The sequence below is a fragment of the Bos indicus genome, chromosome 16 (genome assembly GCF_029378745.1).
Source record: "Bos indicus isolate NIAB-ARS_2022 breed Sahiwal x Tharparkar chromosome 16, NIAB-ARS_B.indTharparkar_mat_pri_1.0, whole genome shotgun sequence".
Lineage (NCBI taxonomy): Eukaryota > Metazoa > Chordata > Mammalia > Artiodactyla > Bovidae > Bos > Bos indicus.
The window spans coordinates 19758220-19776161 of NC_091775.1; the positions used below are offsets into that span (position 1 = coordinate 19758220).

Below are 17942 nucleotides of genomic sequence, written 5' to 3' on the forward strand. Positions count from 1 at the left end.
CTTTCCAAAGGACTCTCAAGAGTCTTCTCTAACACCACAGTTCAAAACCATCAATTCTTTGGTGCTCAGCTTTCTTTATTGTCCAGCTCTCACATCTGTACATGACTACTAGAAAGACCATAGCCTTGACTATATGAACCTTTGTCAGCAAAGTGATGTCTTTGCTTTTTAACACACTGTCTAGGTTTGTCATAGCTTTCCTGTTAAGAAGCAGTTTTCTTCTAATTTCATGGCTGCAGTCAGCATCAGCAGTGATTTTAGAGCTTAAGAGGAAATCCGTCACTGCTCCAGGATTAGGAGGGCTCTAATCCTGGCGCCCACCCTCCCAGAGAATAAGAGGTCAAGTGTCTCTCTGGGATGTCCCAGGGAAAGCTCCAAGCTGCTGCCAGCCTTTCATTGAAAAATGGTGTAGAGAGAGAGGAGTCTCATGGCCTTACCTACCCCTGTCCTCTGACTGTGAAGACTCTGGGGTAGAACTGAAGCACTTTCTGGAGTAAGTGAACTAAAAAGATACAATTGATATAAGAAAATACATCAGTGAAGCAGCCTCCCCTCCTTTCTTCAGACCTCTTGACTCATCACGGAAGAGTTCTCAGTGACTACCTGCTTCTGAACCTGTTGGCTCTGATGAAACAGAAACCTGACCTGGGGTTGAGGGTGGCCATCAAAATCTCTGCAGAGGTATTGCTAGTGTGACTTATACCCAAGCATGACACCAGAATTTAGGGCTGTGAACATGAACAGCTTATTCGAGTCATTATTTCCAAGATTTAGCTGTTTTTAAATTTGGTTTTTAGTTAGAATTGGCATATATTCTGTGCTGTACTTGCTGTCCTTCAGATGTGTGTTTTTCCCTCTCTGCCTAACTCCTAGTTATTTCTTTGTTTTGTTTTCGAGTGTTACTTCCTTTTTGAACTTTTCCTTGATCTTTGTCCTACCTGGACTGGAGTTTAAACAGGAATCCTTTCTTCCTCCATGGTTGTATTGCACATCCTATTTTAGTGCCTTTTACATTGTAATTGTCTTTTTTTTCTTTCTTGCCCATGAGTTTCAAAGCGCCTACGGAGCAGAAGTAGTATTTCAACATCCCTTGTCCATTCCAGTACTTGTTCACCTAGATATGAAAAGTATATAATGTGAATGTTGAGTGTGTAAAGTTTCACATGCATGCCTAGTCTGGCTGTACATAAGGGGGATTCAGTTTGATCTTCTTGCCAGTACTCGGTAAGACTTTCTGGTTTTTGTTTTGTTTTATAGTAAAAGTCATGCCCTTTGCTTTTCTCTTAGCACAAACATAAGCATTCATTAATTTGTAACTAGCCTGATTTGCTTGGAAAACTGATTTTTTTATTCTAGTGCTTGAAAAAACAAAAGCATCTGAGAACTTGATTGGCCGTTTCCTAGGATACAGAGGTGAAGTCTTCAGGGGGAGATAGAGAATGCTGCCTTTTCGAAGAAATGACAGTGTATCAAGGGAGCAAGTACTGTCTTGAAGTTGGCTGATCTGTTTTATGATTCTAACTGGGCAGGTCATTTCATCTCTTATTTGAGAGAGAGAAGGGAGAAAGGGGCCTGGGTCAGACTTAGTTTTCCAGTCCTAATATGTGCTCTAACCTCATGGTCATGTGCAGAAAATGGAGATAACTAAATTCTGAAAGGAAAGTGCTGCTGTTGGAAATAAGTTTTTTGTTTTTTTTTTTTAGAAAAAAGCTTTAAAGGGGACTATATTGGTGGTTCTTCAGAGTTCCGCATGGATGTGTGTGTGTGTAAAGAAAGTCCATGTTCTAAGACCTAATTAAGTATCTTCTTTATTGCATAAAAAATTTGAGGACATTGAGCAGAAAATATAGATTGTAATTAACATCTGACATCTAACAATATTCTCACTACATCAGGTTCAAGACGTCGTTCCTATAACTAGTTACGACACTGCTGGCTCATTCCTGCTGCTGGGATGTAACAATGGATCAATATATTATATAGGTAAGTGGTCAGGCACTTAGTGTGGCTCTGTTTAGTATGACTTTTTAAATGAAAACAAGAAAGTACTAACTTAAGTTTTAGATTTACCATTTATTTTCATACTATTTTTACTTTTTAGATATGCAGAAGTTCCCATTGCGAATGAAGGATAATGATCTTCTTGTAACTGAACTTTATCATGATTCCTCAAATGATGCTATTACTGCTCTGAGTGTTTACCTCACACCCAAAACAAGTTAGTGCATAGCAAAATTATTATTATGGATGTTATTTTATGTATGTTTATTTATTGGTTTATTCTAATACTAATCTGGTCCTTTGTTTTGGTAAGCTGCAGTGCTAGGATTTCATCTCTTTTAGTCTGAAGTTGATGTTTGGTTTTAGATTGAGGTCAAACATGACCAATAAACATACTCTGGGGTAGAAAATTAGAACTTTCCCTCTTCTGAATTGTATTGTTAATTTTTATGATAATAATAATAACTAAAATTATTTTTAAAACTGACCTGCACATTTACCTTCCTATGATCGCTGATTTCATTTTGAAATTAAGAGCTTTATCTTTTTAACAACAACAACAACAGAAGCTTTTAGACTATTAATCTCTATTGGAAAATGAGCTTATTTCTCTGGGAAATTTCAAATTTAAGTTTTGGAAAATATCAGTACCCATAACTTCTCTTTCAGAGGCCATTACAGTGAAATTAACAAACTAGTTCTGTGAATTATTAAGAATTTTTGTATTCTAGAGTGAAGGATAAACATAAATGGGGAACTGAAAATTTATCTGTAATGAAAGGAATTCTAGGAAATATTTACATGTGGCCAGTAATATTAATAGGTTGAATATATTACTTGTGTAGAATCATATTATTGAATGATTTTAAGAAATCATTATCTTCTATATGAAAGAAAAATATTCTGGTGTGCACAGATTTTTATTGAAATTATGGTAGAATTTAAACTATATTGCTCCAGAACAGAAGTCAGCAAACCATGTTCTTTTCATTGATAGTTTTATGTATTGTCTTTGGCTGCTTTTGTGCCCCTGTGTCAGAATTGAGTGGTTGTCACAGAGACAGTTTGGCATGCAAAGTTTAAACTGTTTGCTATTCAGCCTTTTACAGAAAGTTTGCTGACCCCTGCTCTAGAATGAAGTATGCTCCCCCTGCCCCCGCAAATTAAAAGGGAGAAAAAAATTTCTTTTGTGGTGGCAGTATCTTCTTTTAAGACATGAGGGTGTAGTTGCCTTAAATTTTGAGAAGTGTTTTCCATAGCCTGCCCTTTCTCCCTTGATTCAAATATTTTTGGGTTGGTCAGAAACAATAGCTATTAAGAGGTTCTCTGTGAAGCTTTGAAAGGCTATCTATCCCTGAACTCCATTCTGTCTTTAAATATGTGATGGAATCTGGGCACCTGTTTGAGAAAAAATCCACACACGAACCTAACATGATGAACTACTTGTACATAATTAAAAGAGACAGCATAGGTAAGTGTGATGTCAGCAGTGTAATGGGTATATTTGTTCCCTAGTTAACAGTTTTGAAACTGTTGAAGAGCATATTACTTGTGTATGTACAAGTAATTACAGTACTTGATTACTCAAAGAGAAGGTTTAATGTTGTAGCAGAAGTAACACAGGTGGTCATTCTAAGCTAGAAGTCATATGGAGCATTACTTTTGGAATCCTGTGCTGTATCAGTGGTGTTCTTAGCATATCAGATTTATTCTTTAAGCAGTTAATGAGTACCTACTGTCTCAGGCAAGGCACTCTGTAAGGTGTTTTAAATCTAAACTGATTATGATTCAGTCTCATCAATAAAGAGTAGAGGTAGATAGAGAACTGGGGGGTTACAGTTGCTGTGGTAGAATCTAACACTTAGTACAGTGGAGTGAGTGTTAGGAAGCGATTAATAAAGGAAGTAAGGCATTAAGACAGTCAGAGAAGTCTTCAGATTTCTGCACTGAGTGGGATTTGGGCTGATACAAGTGCTGAATCCACCTCTGCCTCTTCTGTCACAGAGAACACTTGCAAGGGCAGCTTTCTGTTGATCGTCTTCTATTATTTCACCTTTCCACTTTTGATTTTGTGTAGGTGTCAGTGGTAACTGGATCGAGATTGCCTATGGTACGAGTTCTGGCGCAGTACGCGTCATTGTGCAGCACCCAGAGACGGTTGGGTCGGGCCCTCAGCTTTTTCAGACATTCACTGTTCACCGAAGTCCTGTCACAAAAATCATGCTGTCAGAGAAGCATCTGGTATCAGGTGAAATGATTTTATTGGTATTGGTAAGGTGGGCTGCCTCATATGAAACCTTGCCTGGGGTATAATTTTCTAGACTTCTACAAATTAAAAAAATACAAAAGCAGTGTTTTATGTATAGGCATACCAAAAAATGGTAGAAAAGTTTAATAAGAAATACTGTGATTATCTCTTAATACTGTGAAAATATCATGATTTTCTTTGATCTTGTCTAGCTGTAGTATACATAAATTTAGAAGGTATTGTATCTTTTATTTACTCTCTTTTAATAGTGTGTTCTTATGGTATGTTTTACTTCAGAAAATTTCTCAATCCTGTTAAGAATTTTTTATTAGAGAAATTTATATGAATTTAATATAAATTTGGTTGTATTGTCTTAAGGTTTAATGCTAAAGTTAGTAGAATGTTGGTAGTCTAACATCAACTACTAATGTTAAAAATTAGAAAACGTGTAAAAAGGTGTGAAGAAAATAACATTTGTGGGTTTATTGTTTTTCGCAGTCATAGAGGGCTTCCCCCGTGGCTTAGTTGGTAAAGTTGGTAAAGAGTCTGGCTGCAATGTGGGAGACTTGGGTTCGATCCCTGGGTTGGGGAGATCCCCTGGAGAAAGGGAAAGGCTCCCCATTCCAGTATTCTGGCCTGGAGAGTTCCATGGACTGTATAGTCCATGGGGGGGCAAAGAGTTGGACATGATTTAGGGACTTTCTATTCTATGTAGTCATAGATTTTTAAAAATTTTAGATACAAATTTAATATTTAAAAAAATAGTTACAGATTTTAAAGCAAAATTAGGATGACACAGCATAAAATGATCAAAAAGTAAAATTCCACTGTGAAATTATTGTATATGATAGACAATTTCTGAAAGACCTTACAAAAATTGAATTGTCAGGTATATCAGTAGCATTTGCATTTATAAAACAATTTTGCATTAAATCTTTTGTAGATCAGTTCCTGCCTAATTTAAATTTTTATAAACATTATTTTCATATATCAACTTTTGTTTATATGAAGACTACCTAATATAAAAAGGTGATGCATCTTTCTCTAATTAAACATCAAATGGAACTGAAATACCTTGTCCATATATGGATGGATGATGGGTAAAAGGGTAGATGGATGGATGACTGCTTTTATTAAATGTCTCACTGTTTTGGATATAATGATGCCTTCCAGCAACAAGCTCTTTTTTAAATCTTTTATAAAGCAGTACTCATCTAATATCTGCCTCACTGAGGAGTCTTTCTTGCTCTGTATGGCTGGTTCTTCCTCTTTTGCCCAGTTACTAAGTGTTGGTTTGCCTTAAATCTTTTTCTAGATTCTCCATTTTTATTTGTCTGTACTTTCTTTCCCTGGTGATTTGAATGCTGTCATCTATATGCCAGTGACTTCCAGACTTTCCTTCCACCTGTGACCATCCACAGACTTCCAGACTTGTGTATACAGTGCTTGTCCTTAGGATTTGGTTGTAGGTTTAAGAGGCATCTCTAAATTAACCTGGTGGATAAAATGGTACTTTTGATTTCTCTCTCAAAAGCCATCTTATTACACAGTATCACTAATCTTTTATACCCAGGCTGAAAATCTAGGAATCAGGCTTGATTCCTCCCTTTCTGTCGCCTCCCTGCCTCCCATGTGGAATCCATCAGTAACTCCCGAGTCTTTGCTTGAGCATGTATCACACGTCCGAGTACTTCACTGTGTGGAATCCATCAGTAACTCCCGAGTCTTTGCTTGAGCATGTATCACACGTCCGAGTACTTCACTGTGTGTCCATTGCTGCCAACCTGGTAGCTCAGGTCAGCATTTCTCCCCTGGGTTGCTGAGCTTCTCAGTTTTTCCCTGTTTCTGTCTTGGCTCTCTATGGTTCACGTTCCACACAACAGGCAGAAATATCTTTAGAAATGCAAACCAGGTCTGACTTGCCGATGGCTTCCTAGTGTATGTAGAAGAAGTAACTTAATGCGGCGCTTCCTGTTCTGGACCCTGCTTAGCTTTCGGGTCTCTTCTCTCAGCCTCCCTTGTCACTTTCCTTATTGCGCATGGTACCCTAGCTCATTGGCTCTTCTATTTCTTGAAAATGCCTTAGAACCTCTGACCTTCTTCTTTTCATTTGAAATGTGTTTTCCTAGATATTTGTTTGGCTGCCTCTCCTTGGCATTCAAGTCCCACTTCAAACTCCTCCTCATGAGGCCTCCTTGGCCACTTGGTCTAACCTAGCCAGACCTCTGTCCAGTCAGCTTTTGCTGTCAGTATCCATTTGTTTTCTTCACAGACTGTTGCTTTCTGATCTCTCTCTCTCTCCCTCTTTTAGAATATAGGTTTCTACAGCAGCAGAAACTTTTGTTCTCCACCCTGTCCTCAGCACTTAACGTAGTTCTTGTGAATAAACTAATGAAACGACACAATATGACCCTGTGAGAAAAACAGACTATTCTTGCTAGACCATTTTGATATTTAAATGACAGTGCGCACTAAAGAGCAGTTAATACTGTTTTGCTGGTAATGATGTTAGTGTTGGATGTGATGTCTAAGAATTACTTGGTGAAGTTTGCTTTGTAACAAATATCTGTATAGGTTTGAAATATAAATTTGTCAAGAAAAATATCCAGTTTAGCCAAAAATCTGGGGTATTTTATATGTGCTCAACTGTATTACTCTGCCACCTGGTGGATATGCACGTATATGTAATGACGTTCTGTCTCTCTTAGTGTTAGTTTCAGTGCTGTGAATGATTACAACATTGTAAATGATTAGTTTCAATGTTATAAATGTATGATGATTATTCATACTAACAGATTTCATAATTGCTAAAAATATTTCAGTTATTTTTCTGAATCCCCTTAAGTTTAATAATGAAATCAGGAAATTATTTCCCATGAAGTTGATTATAGCCTAGAACTAAGTGTCTTCTTTTTCACTAGAAAACTAGTATTCCGAGAATTGAGAATTTTGCTGTATAATATGTACACTTTTTATTCTTATTGCTGTTTGCTAAAATTAAACTTCTAAACTTCTGTTTAAAATGTGCAACTGTGACACCTATCCAGGAGGAAATGTGTGTATAGAAGAAATTTTGGATAATTTCATAGTATATACTGATGCTATATATAATGCTATATATATATAATAAAAGACAAGTTAGTAAATTTTTTAAAGCATGCCACAAAAGTACAGTTCTTGGATTAATGTTATAGTTGTTTATATATTTTAATAGGGTATCTATTCAGACAAAACCAACAGAAACAGATTACTTATTCAGAGATATCTCAGTATATAACTGTTTAATATTATTACTATGGAAAAATAAGCTAATTGGAATAAGTTACTTAAATACAGTCTCATATATAAAAATAATTGTCAACTTTAGTATTGAAATCTTAGTTTTCCGTGATGTAACTGAATGAGCAGCAAGTTTTGGGACAAATGTCATTTGTGCTAGTAAATTTTCAGTAACTCCTGGTCTTAATTGTTTGATATTTGAGTAACATAAGCAGAAACCGTTTATATGGTTGGAAAAAATAAAGTAGGCAACTTGTCTACAGTGTAGTTTACCAACAGAACAGAAAATATTCAACATTTTTTTTACATACACTTTTTTTTTAACCTTTTCTAAATCTATACCCTATAGGCTACTTTTATAAGGATCCATAGATTAACTTACATACCTTATATTTGCAGCAAGGTAAACCATATTCTGTTATCTCATTTTTGTTGGCTAGGTACAAATTTAAGTATGATTTTAAGATAAGTTGTTTTGTCACTCAAAATGTGCTGTGATCTACTTATTGTAGATCATAGTGAAAAAAGTTAAAATGAATTTATAAAAGTGATGTTGTTGGTGCTCTTACAATCTGTATGTAAAAACTCTTGTGTGTTCTCTTTCTCTCCTAGTTTGTGCAGATAATAATCATGTCCGGACATGGACAGTAACACGATTCAGAGGAATGATCTCTACTCAGCCGGGTTCTACTCCTTTAGCATCGTTCAAGATCCTGTCTCTGGAGGAGACAGAAAGCCACGGAAGCTACTCCTCTGGGAACGACATAGGTGGTCATTCTCAAGTACTATGAAGGCAGTGCTGAAGAAGTGTATTATTGGTAGTAGGAACCTAAAAAAAGAGTTGTAAATATAAATTCTTCATTTTCACTTTTAAACTTATTTAAAACAGAAGCTTAGTGTGTTTTTCTGATTAAGTTCTCTAAAGTCAAAAAATTATACAGATGATATTTTTTGACTTTATGATGGTACAAAAGTGTGACAGTCATTCAGTAGAACCAGTACTTTGAAGTTTGATCTTTTCCCGGGCTAGGGATGTGTGGTACCATATTCCTCCGTGATGCTGGGCAGCAGCAGCAGGCCTGGTAAGTTCCCAGTCAGCCCCATGACCACAAGGGTAAACAAGTGATATGCTTGGAATCAGTCTGTATGCACACAGCCATTCTCTTTCTCACTTTCAGTATTCAGTAAGTTACATGAGGTGTTCAACACTTCATCATAAAATAGGTTTTGTGTTAGATGGCTTTGCCCACCTGAAGGCTAATGTAAGTGTTCTGAGCACATTTACTCTAGGCCAGGCTAAGTTGTGATGTTTAGTACTAAATGCAGTTTTGACTTAATGGTATTTTCAGTATTGTAAGTCATAACCCCATCATAAGCTCAGGAAGATATGTATTATGGAATTATTTTTAGTTGTTAAAAAGTTGAGAGCAGATTTTTCATCTTTATTAGCGTTTCCTAAGCAGCCAAAGATGGAGAAGCTCTATACAGTCAGCAAAAACAAGACCAGGAGCTGACTGTGGCTCAGATCATGAACTCCTTATTGCCAAATTCAGACTGAAACTGAAGAAAGTAGGGAAAACCACTAGACCATTCAGGTATGACCTAAATCAAATCACTTATGATTATAGAGTGGAAGTGAGAAATAGATTTAAGGGCCTAGATCTGATAGCTAGAGTGCCTGATGAACTATGGAATGAGGTTCGTGACATTGTACAGGAGACAGGGATCAAGACCATCCCCATGGAAAAGAAATGCAAAAAAGCAAAATGGCTGTCTGGGGAGACCTTACAAACAGCTGTGAAAAGAAGAGAAGCGAAAAGCAAAGGAGAAAAGGAAAGATATAAGCATCTGAATGCAGAGTTGCAAAGAACAGCGAGAAGAGATAAGAAAGCCTTCCTCAGCGATCAATGCAAAGAAATAGAGGAAAACAACAGAATGGGAAAGACTAGAGATCTCTTCAAGAAAATTAGAGATACCAAGGGAACATTTCATGCAAAGATGGGCTCGATAAAGGACAGAAATGGTATGGACCTAACAGAAGCAGAAGATATTAAGAAGAGATGGCAAGAATACACAGAAGAACTGTACAAAAAAGATCTTCATGACCCAGATAATCACGATGGTGTGATCACTGACCTAGAGCCAGACATCCTGGAATGTGAAGTCAAGTGGGCCTTAGAAACCATCACTATGAACAAAGCTAGTGGAGGTGGTGGAATTCCAGTTGAGCTATTTCAAATCCTGAAAGATGATGCTGTGAAAGTGCTGCACTCAATATGTGAGCAAATTTGGAAAACTCAGCAGTGGCCACAGGACTGGAAAAGGTCACTTTTCATTCCAATCCCAAAGAAAGGCAATGCCAAAGAATGCTCAAACTACCACACAATTGCACTCATCTCACAAGCTAGTAAAGTAATGCTCAAAATTCTCCAAGTCAGGCTTCAGCAATATGTGAACCATGAACTTCCTGATGTTCAAGCTGGTTTTAGAAAAGGCAGAGGAACCAGAGATCAAATTGCCAATATCCACTGGATCATCGAAAAAGCAAGAGAGTTCCAGAAAAACATCTATTTCTACTTTATTGACTATGCCAAAGCCTTTGACTGTGTGGATCACAATAAACTGTGGAAAATTCTGAAAGAGATGGGAATACCAGACCACCTGATCTGCCTCTTGAGAAATTTGTATGCAGGTCAGGAAGCAACAGTTAGAACTGGACATGGAACAACAGACTGGTTCCAAATAGGAAAAGGAGTACGTCAAGGCTGTATATTGTCACCCTGCTTATTTAACTTATATGCAGAGTACATCATGAGAAACGCTGGACTGGAAGAAACACAAGCTGGAATGAAGATTGCCGGGAGAAATATCAATAACCTCTGATATGCAGATGACACCACCCTTATAGCAGAAAGTGAAGAGGAACTAAAAAGCCTCTTGATGAAAGTGAAAGAGGAGAGTGAAAAAGTTGGCTTAAAGCTCAACATTCAGAAAACGAAGATCATGGCATCCGGTCCCATCACTTCTTGGGAAATAGATGGGGAAACAGTGGAAACAGTGTCAAACTTTATCTTTTTGGGCTCCAAAATCACTGCAGATGGTGACTGTGGCCATGAAATTAAAAGATGCTTACTCCTTGGAAGGAAAGTTATGACCAACCTAGACAGAATATTAAAAAGCAGAGATATTACTTTGCCAACAAAGGTCCATCTAGTCAAGGCTATGGTTTTTCCAGTGGTCATGTATGGATGTGAGAGTTGGACTGTGAAGTAAGCTGAGCGCCAAAGAATTGATGCTTTTGAACTGTGGTGTCGGAGAAGACTCGAGAGTCTCTTGGATTGCAAGGAGATCCAACCAGTCCATTCTGAAGGAGATCAGCCCTGGGATTTCTTTGGAGGGAATGAAGCTGAAACTCCAGTACTTTGGCCACCTCATGCGAAGAGTTGACTCATTGGAAAAGACTCTGATGCTGGGAGGGATTGGGGGCAGGAGGAGAAGGGGACGACAGAGGATGAGATGGCTGGATGGCATCACTGACTCAATGGACGTGAGTCTGAGTGAACTCCGGGAGTTGGTGATGGACAGGGAGGCCTGGTGTGCTGCGATTCATGGGGTCGCAAAGAGTCGGACACGACTGAGTGACTGAACTGAAGTGATACCATCTCCAAATACCACTTTTTTTAAAATTAGAAGCCATGATGGGTATACACATTTGAAACTTGAAATACTTTTTTTCCATAGTTGCTAATAATTAACCTGAAAATAACTTTGAAGCTGGAAAGGGGCTGATGTTCTTAGATTCTGAGAGTGGTTTTGATGGCATTTGTCAGGAAATAGTATAGCATGTCTCTACTGAAAGGCTCTGATTTTAGCAAAAGGTATATAAAGTTAAATCAGTTTCTCCATACGCCATAACATACCATATATACACACACAGAATCTTCACAGAAGTAGATTCTTTTCTGTAAAGATCCGTTTGAAACAATCTGTAATGTATATGTGCTATACCCACCATACTTTTAATAGTTCTATAGGACCTGTTCGTTAATGTGCCTTCTAGATCACCTGTATAGGCAGAACTGGTGGAATGTAAGGAGTACATGAGAATTGTTTATGCATGAAACTATTAAATGAATATGCACCCACAGTAAAGACTTCAAAATAGTTATCTTTAAAAAATGTAAGCTGCTTATGAGAATTGTACAACCGGTCTTAGTATTTTTAGAGCGAGAACTGCTCAGTGTTGTCAGTTTTAACAGTTGCCCTGTGAATCCACTTCCAACTGTGATGACAGACACTGAAAGTTTACAGTTTTGACAACAAAGTTTTTTTTTCCAACTTCATTGAGATATAATTGACAAGTAACATTGTGTAACTGAAAGGTATAGCATTGACATATTTATTGAGTGCTTTTGTTCCAGGCATGAGAAATCTAAAAAATTGGAAAAAACATCAACTTAAACTTATATCAGTGTTTTCTGTTTTCTGATGAAGGACCTTTTGGAGAGCGAGATGATCAACAGGTGTTTATCCAGAAAGTTGTTCCCATCACTAATAAACTGTTTGTAAGACTGTCATCTACTGGGAAAAGGTAACACTTTACTGAAAAGATTCTATGTTCAGAAGTCAACGTTTGTGTTACAAAAGGGGAAGTAATTGACAGTGGTAAAAGTGAGCAGGGAGAAGAACCTGTAAGATCTTGTAAAGGAGGAGGTAACTCTAAGGACTCTATCCTACAGGAAAAATTAAAAGAGCCAAATCATATGTTTATTTTCACACATTTAGGCTTTCTGTACTTTTTAAAATTTTTATTTTTTTGAAATATGATTGCTTTACACTATTTATATTCTATAGCAAAGTGATTGTTTTTTATACATACACACACACAGCTTTTTCATATTCTTTACCACTATGGTTTGTCACAGGATTTTGTATATAGTCCCCTGTAGTTAATGGCACCCCACTCCACTATTCTTGCCTAGAAAATCTCATGGACAGAGGAGCCTGGTGGACTACAGTCCATGGGGTCCAAAGAGTCAGACACCACTGAGCGACTAATAAACACGGTTTGCATCTTCTAAGCTCAAACCTACCATCCTATCCATCCTCTGCCTTGCAGCCACAAGTCTGTTGTCTGTCTGCGAGTCTGTTTCTATTTCATTCGTGTCATATTTTAGATTCCTACACATAAGTGATGTCATGTGGTATTTGTTTTTCTCTGACTTCTTAGTGTGATAATCTCCGGGTCTATCCCTGTTACTCAAAAGACATCATTTCATTCTTTTTAAGGCTGAGTAATAGTTCATTGTGTGTAACTACATTATCTTCTCTATCCATCGGTCTGTCACTGGGTATTTAGGTTATTTCCATGTGTTGACTGTTGTAAACAGTGTGGTTGTGTATGTAGGGATGCATGTATCTTTTTGAATTATAGTTTTGTCTGGATATATATGCCCAGGAGTGGGATTGCTGGATCCTATGGCAACTCTTGTTGTAGTTTAAGGAACCTCCATAGTGTTCTCTACACTGGCTTTACCAGTTTACATTCCTGCCAACAGTGCATGAAGGTTCTCGTTTCTGCACATCCTCTCCAGCATTTTGTGATTTGTAGATATTTTTAATGATGGCGATTCTAACCTGTGTGAGCTGGTACCTCATTGTAGTTTTGATTTGCATTTCTCTAATAAGCAGCAATAATGAGCATCCTTCCACATGCCTGTTGGCCATCTGTAGGTCTTTGGAGAAATGTCTATTTACGTATTCCTGCTTTTGATTGGGTTGGTTTTTTTAGTTTTATGAGCTGTTTGTATATTCTGGAAATTAAGCCCTTGTGGGTCAAATCACTTGCAAATACTTTTTCTCAGTTTGTAGGTTTTGTTTCCATTTTGTTTATGGTTTCTTTTGCTGTACAAAGGCTTGTGAGTTTGATTAGATCCAGTTTGTTTGTTTTTATTTCTATTGTCTTGGGCAACTGACATCAAAAAACATTTTATTAGATGTTTGTACAATTTGTCAGTAGGTTTGGCCTGCGTTCTCTTCTAGTTTTATGGTATCGTGTGTTTACATTAAGTCTTGAAGCCATTTGAGTTTATTTTTGTGCGTGGTGTGAAGGTGTGCGCTGCCTGCACGTGACTGTCCCTGCTGCACGTGCTGTGTGCGTTCACTGCCTGCACGTGACTGTCCCTGCTGCACGTGCTGTGTGCGTTCACTGCCTGCACGTGACTGTCCCTGCTGCACGTGCTGTGTGCGTTCACTGCCTGCACGTGACTGTCCCTGCTGCACGTGCTGTGTGCGTTCACTGCACGTGACTGTCCCCGTTTTCTTAATTCTCTTGACAGTGGGCCCCTGTGTCCAGAACGTCCCCCTGCAGGCAGATACCAAAATCCCACCATACTCAGGTCCCATATATAAAATGATACAGTGCACTCAGCCCTCTGTCTGTGTGGGTTCCACATCATGGAGAGCTGACTATAGTTGTTCTAAACAGGAATCAAGATTTTAAAAAATATTTTGTCAGTTCATACGTAATATTGAAAAATGATCATCTTAATAAACAGAAAAAAACATTTGATAGTTTGGCAACCATTTGATTAAAAAAAAAGAATCCTAGCACTTAATAAAGCCACATTCTTTAACCTGATGAATAATATCTGCAAAAGTAATTATACAAACTTCACACTCAGCTGTAAAATGTTACAAGCTTTTTCCCTTGAGGTTGGGAATGAGACTGGGATAGCTTCTATCACTCTGTGTGGGCACTGCAGGAGTCAACTCTTCCCCTCCCTCTCCGTTTCCCTGCCTGCTGGGAAGCTCAACTAAGCTTCATATTCTTTGCCTGTGTCTCTCTTATTAATATGAATTGTATTTCCTCTTCATTTTTTGACCTTGCATTTGCCTGGCATTAATTGTTCTTAATCTTTTTTTCTTTTTTTTAAAGTGGGCTGGGATAAATATTTCAATCAAGTACAATTTTGTTAACCTTTCTATGACTTTGGCACATCATTTACTGACATTATTTATTGGTCTTCTCATTTGTCAAATGTGGATTACTATTTATCTTTTATGGAAAAAAAAATCAATGAAAATAACTTCAAAGCATTTTAATAACTAACAATATTAATTTATTGGAGGATACTGTTTAGACATCTCCATATAGCTGTACATTTCTGGTTTTAGATTTTTAAAATTTTCACAGAAATGTTAAATGATTTCAAGATTTTTTTTTTTCTAGTATCATGCCTGCTTGCTTTCTTTATGCCTTTTTAGTTTAGTAACTTCCTTTTGAATAATTGCTTAATTCTCATCAAGGCTCTTTTAAATTTTCTTTTAAGATTGATTTATTTGTCTTAGTTCAGTTACTTAATACATTGTTTTATAAGAGCCTTTTCTCTAGGTTCAAAGAAACAAGCCTTGAATTTTATGGACTTTCTTTGATCCCTTTAAATCTGTTTTATATATGTGGAATATTTGACTATAACTTTGAAAAAAGGCAATTTTAAAAGTCTGAATTACAAAATGTGATTGGTTCTCCATAGTTAACAGCTGCACACTATGTTTTGCAGAATCTGCGAAATCCAAGCTGTTGACTGTACTACAATATCCTCATTTACAGTAAGAGAATGTGAGGGCTCCAGCAGGATGGGCTCCAGGCCAAGGCGGTACTTGTTCACAGGCCACACCAACGGCAGCATTCAGATGTGGGACCTGACCACCGCCATGGATATGGTCAACAAAAGCGAGGATAAGGGTATGTTCCTTAAGGAACAGTGTTCGTCACAGGGTAGGCTTTGGATGCAAATGATTACAGTGGTGTATGTTTTCCTAAGACGTAGGTGGTCCAACTGAAGAAGAACTACTCAAATTACTGGATCAGTGTGACCTGAGCACATCTCGCTGCGCCACTCCTAATATCAGTCCAGCAACTTCTGTGGTTCAGCATAGCCGTCTTCGCGAATCAAGTTCTAGGTAGGTTCATGCACTGAATCGATTGCTTTTTGGAAAATTGGCTAAAATACTGTAATCACATAACCTTTTAAAACCAAATTTTTCAAAGTACATTTTAAAATCATACTTTGTCACTATTCAATTTTTAAAAATTTTTTTAAATAAAGTTCAATTTAGATGTCTGTTAACGTGATCAAGAATTCATTCAAAGGAAATTAGAAAAATCACATGTCCCCTTAGATGCTATGTGGAACTTTTGTTCCTATTGTCTCAGGGACATATTAACCAAAATTACCCCTTTAGTCTTAAACAGTATGTACTTTAATACAATGACATGTTTGCTTTTAGTTAAGCATATTTTTGAAAAATCCCAAAATGTGAACTAAGGGCCACATACTGAAACTATATTAGTTCCACATTGATTTTAAAGGTGTTTTTCCCCTGGCTTTTTTCAGCTATTTAGGAATCTAGCTTCATTGTGAATATATGTATGGTATTATTTGCATTGTTAATTTTATACACATAGTATATAGAGTGCTTAAGATGTATTTTTATATAGCATGCTAAGATACATTTTTATGTATAATATTCTTTATATATATTTAAACTGGTAGTTTATTAGATGTGCCCCTGAAAATTCCCAAGACGACATGTGACTTTTGTATTTCAGTCTTCAGCTCCAGCACCATGAAACCATCCACGAAGCAGCTACTTATGGCTCCATTAGGCCTTACAGAGAAAGTCCTTTGTTAGCAAGAGCAAGGAGGACTGAGAGCTTTCACAGTTATAGGGACTTCCAGACTGTGAATTTGAACAGAAACATAGAAAGAGCTGTCCCTGAAAATGGTAACTTGGGTCCAATACAAGCCGAAGTTAAGAGGGCAGCGGGGGAATGTAATGTGTCTGAGAGGAAGTCTCCTGGAACAGAAGTTAAAAGCTTGAGAGAATCAGATAGTGTAGTGGAAGTTCATAGACTAGCCGAAGGTTTTCTGGAATCCAAGAAAAGGTCATCAGAAGATGAAAATGAAAATAAAGTGGAGTCACGGAAGAAAGGAGGGTTTGAAGGAGGAGGATTCCTCGGAAGAAAGAAAGTCCCTCACTTGGCATCTTCACCAAGTACGTCTGATGGAGGAACTGACTCACCTGGTACTGCATCCCCGTCTCCTACAAAGACTGCGCCCTCTCCTCGGCACAAGAAAAGTGATTCTTCAGGTCAAGAGTACAGCTTGTGACAACTCAGCAAAGTGAGTAGTAGTTTCGTTATTCAGAAGAGAGTTAAACTCTACTGGATTTCAATTAGCTTTTACACCAAAACTTTACATATTAAGATTGGACTTCATTTAGTATCATCTTTTTGACAGAGTTACCTGGGTTAAGGAGATAAAATAACCATATCTCATCTGATCTTTTGGAAATTTTTTTTAGTTTTACAGGCACATTTAATAGATCATTTGTAAAGAAGGAGTCCATTTCCATGTTTATCTACTCTGGATTTTGGAAGCATAGTATTAATACCATGTCTCAATAAGATGGTGCCCATTATAGATGACCATCCCCTTAGAGTGTGAGAATCAACAGACTGCATTCCTTATGCTGATTTTGCCTGAGCTTTGTCTTGCAATGTTCTGTTTAACAAATTCCATAATTCTCTTTGGAACTTAATCTCCCAACCCTTACTGTGACTGCAGAGTGGTTTACCAGGTATTTAATGAGGTGCTATGTTTGTGGAAAAATATGTAATTCAAAAACACTATTGAATACCAGATTGCTCTGTGTAGTACTGAGTCCTTTAGGATAATTTTAATTGTGGTCATTTTCTGATTCTCATTGTTGGAGTACTTAAGTCTTGGCAAGCATTACCAATATTAAATGTCAAAAATCCATTTAAACTTTCTTTAAAGTTGGAGCAACTGTTTGAACAGATGAAATAAAGACAGTTTCGAGTGCCCAGAAAAGAAAACTACCAATTACTAATTTGCCTTGTTTGAGGAGCCACCATATCATATTTTTTTCTTGTGTTAATAATGAAGATAATTAAATTAGAATGTGGCCATTTTGTTAAACTTAAGAGACTGCACTTCTGAATTTTTGGTTAAAGGTTTTGGCTGCTATAGAAATTTTATTTTAAATATAAGAACAAAAAAATCTTTTGTACTTTGATTTAATTGATTTCCAAATTTCTGCAAGTAAGGTAATTGTAAATTTAAAGCATTAAGCATTTATTGATGAATAATGTATATATTCCCATTCTGAGAAATATAAGTGGGTCAAGTCAAAATAAATTCTTTAAAGTTTATTATATTGCCAGTGGTTTCATAGACACTTTCTTGTAATTATTTGTCAAGTGAGGCAAATAAAAATGATTAAGACTAGGTGTTTTCAGTTATTTAAGGAATAGTAATCCTGTTTAAAGTGTACTTAGGTTTTGTTCATGCTTTGCTTCCTCCCATAATAAAGGAAAGAGGGAGGA

At 37.1% G+C, this 17942-nt stretch overlaps 1 protein-coding gene across 6 annotated transcripts in view; it reads left to right on the forward strand.

Moving 5' to 3' along the window:
• The window catches only part of KCTD3 (potassium channel tetramerization domain containing 3), a 74861-nt gene that overhangs the window by 51120 nt on the left and 5799 nt on the right, over positions 1 to 17942 (forward strand). For 2 of the 6 annotated variants that reach the window (XM_070767936.1, XM_070767938.1), the window contains 8 exons: positions 1896 to 1983; positions 2102 to 2218; positions 4079 to 4249; positions 8141 to 8296; positions 12023 to 12119; positions 15091 to 15275; positions 15361 to 15493; positions 16143 to 17779. In XM_070767936.1, the coding sequence (XP_070624037.1) occupies positions 1896 to 1983; positions 2102 to 2218; positions 4079 to 4249; positions 8141 to 8296; positions 12023 to 12119; positions 15091 to 15275; positions 15361 to 15493; positions 16143 to 16704 (1509 nt within the window). In that variant the 3' untranslated portion in view covers positions 16705 to 17779. Of the gene's footprint in view, positions 1 to 1895; positions 1984 to 2101; positions 2219 to 4078; positions 4250 to 8140; positions 8297 to 12022; positions 12120 to 15090; positions 15276 to 15354; positions 15494 to 16142; positions 17780 to 17942 lie in introns of those variants that run through there. The other 4 variants (XM_070767935.1, XM_070767933.1, XM_070767932.1 and 1 more) reach the window with 2 other exon arrangements.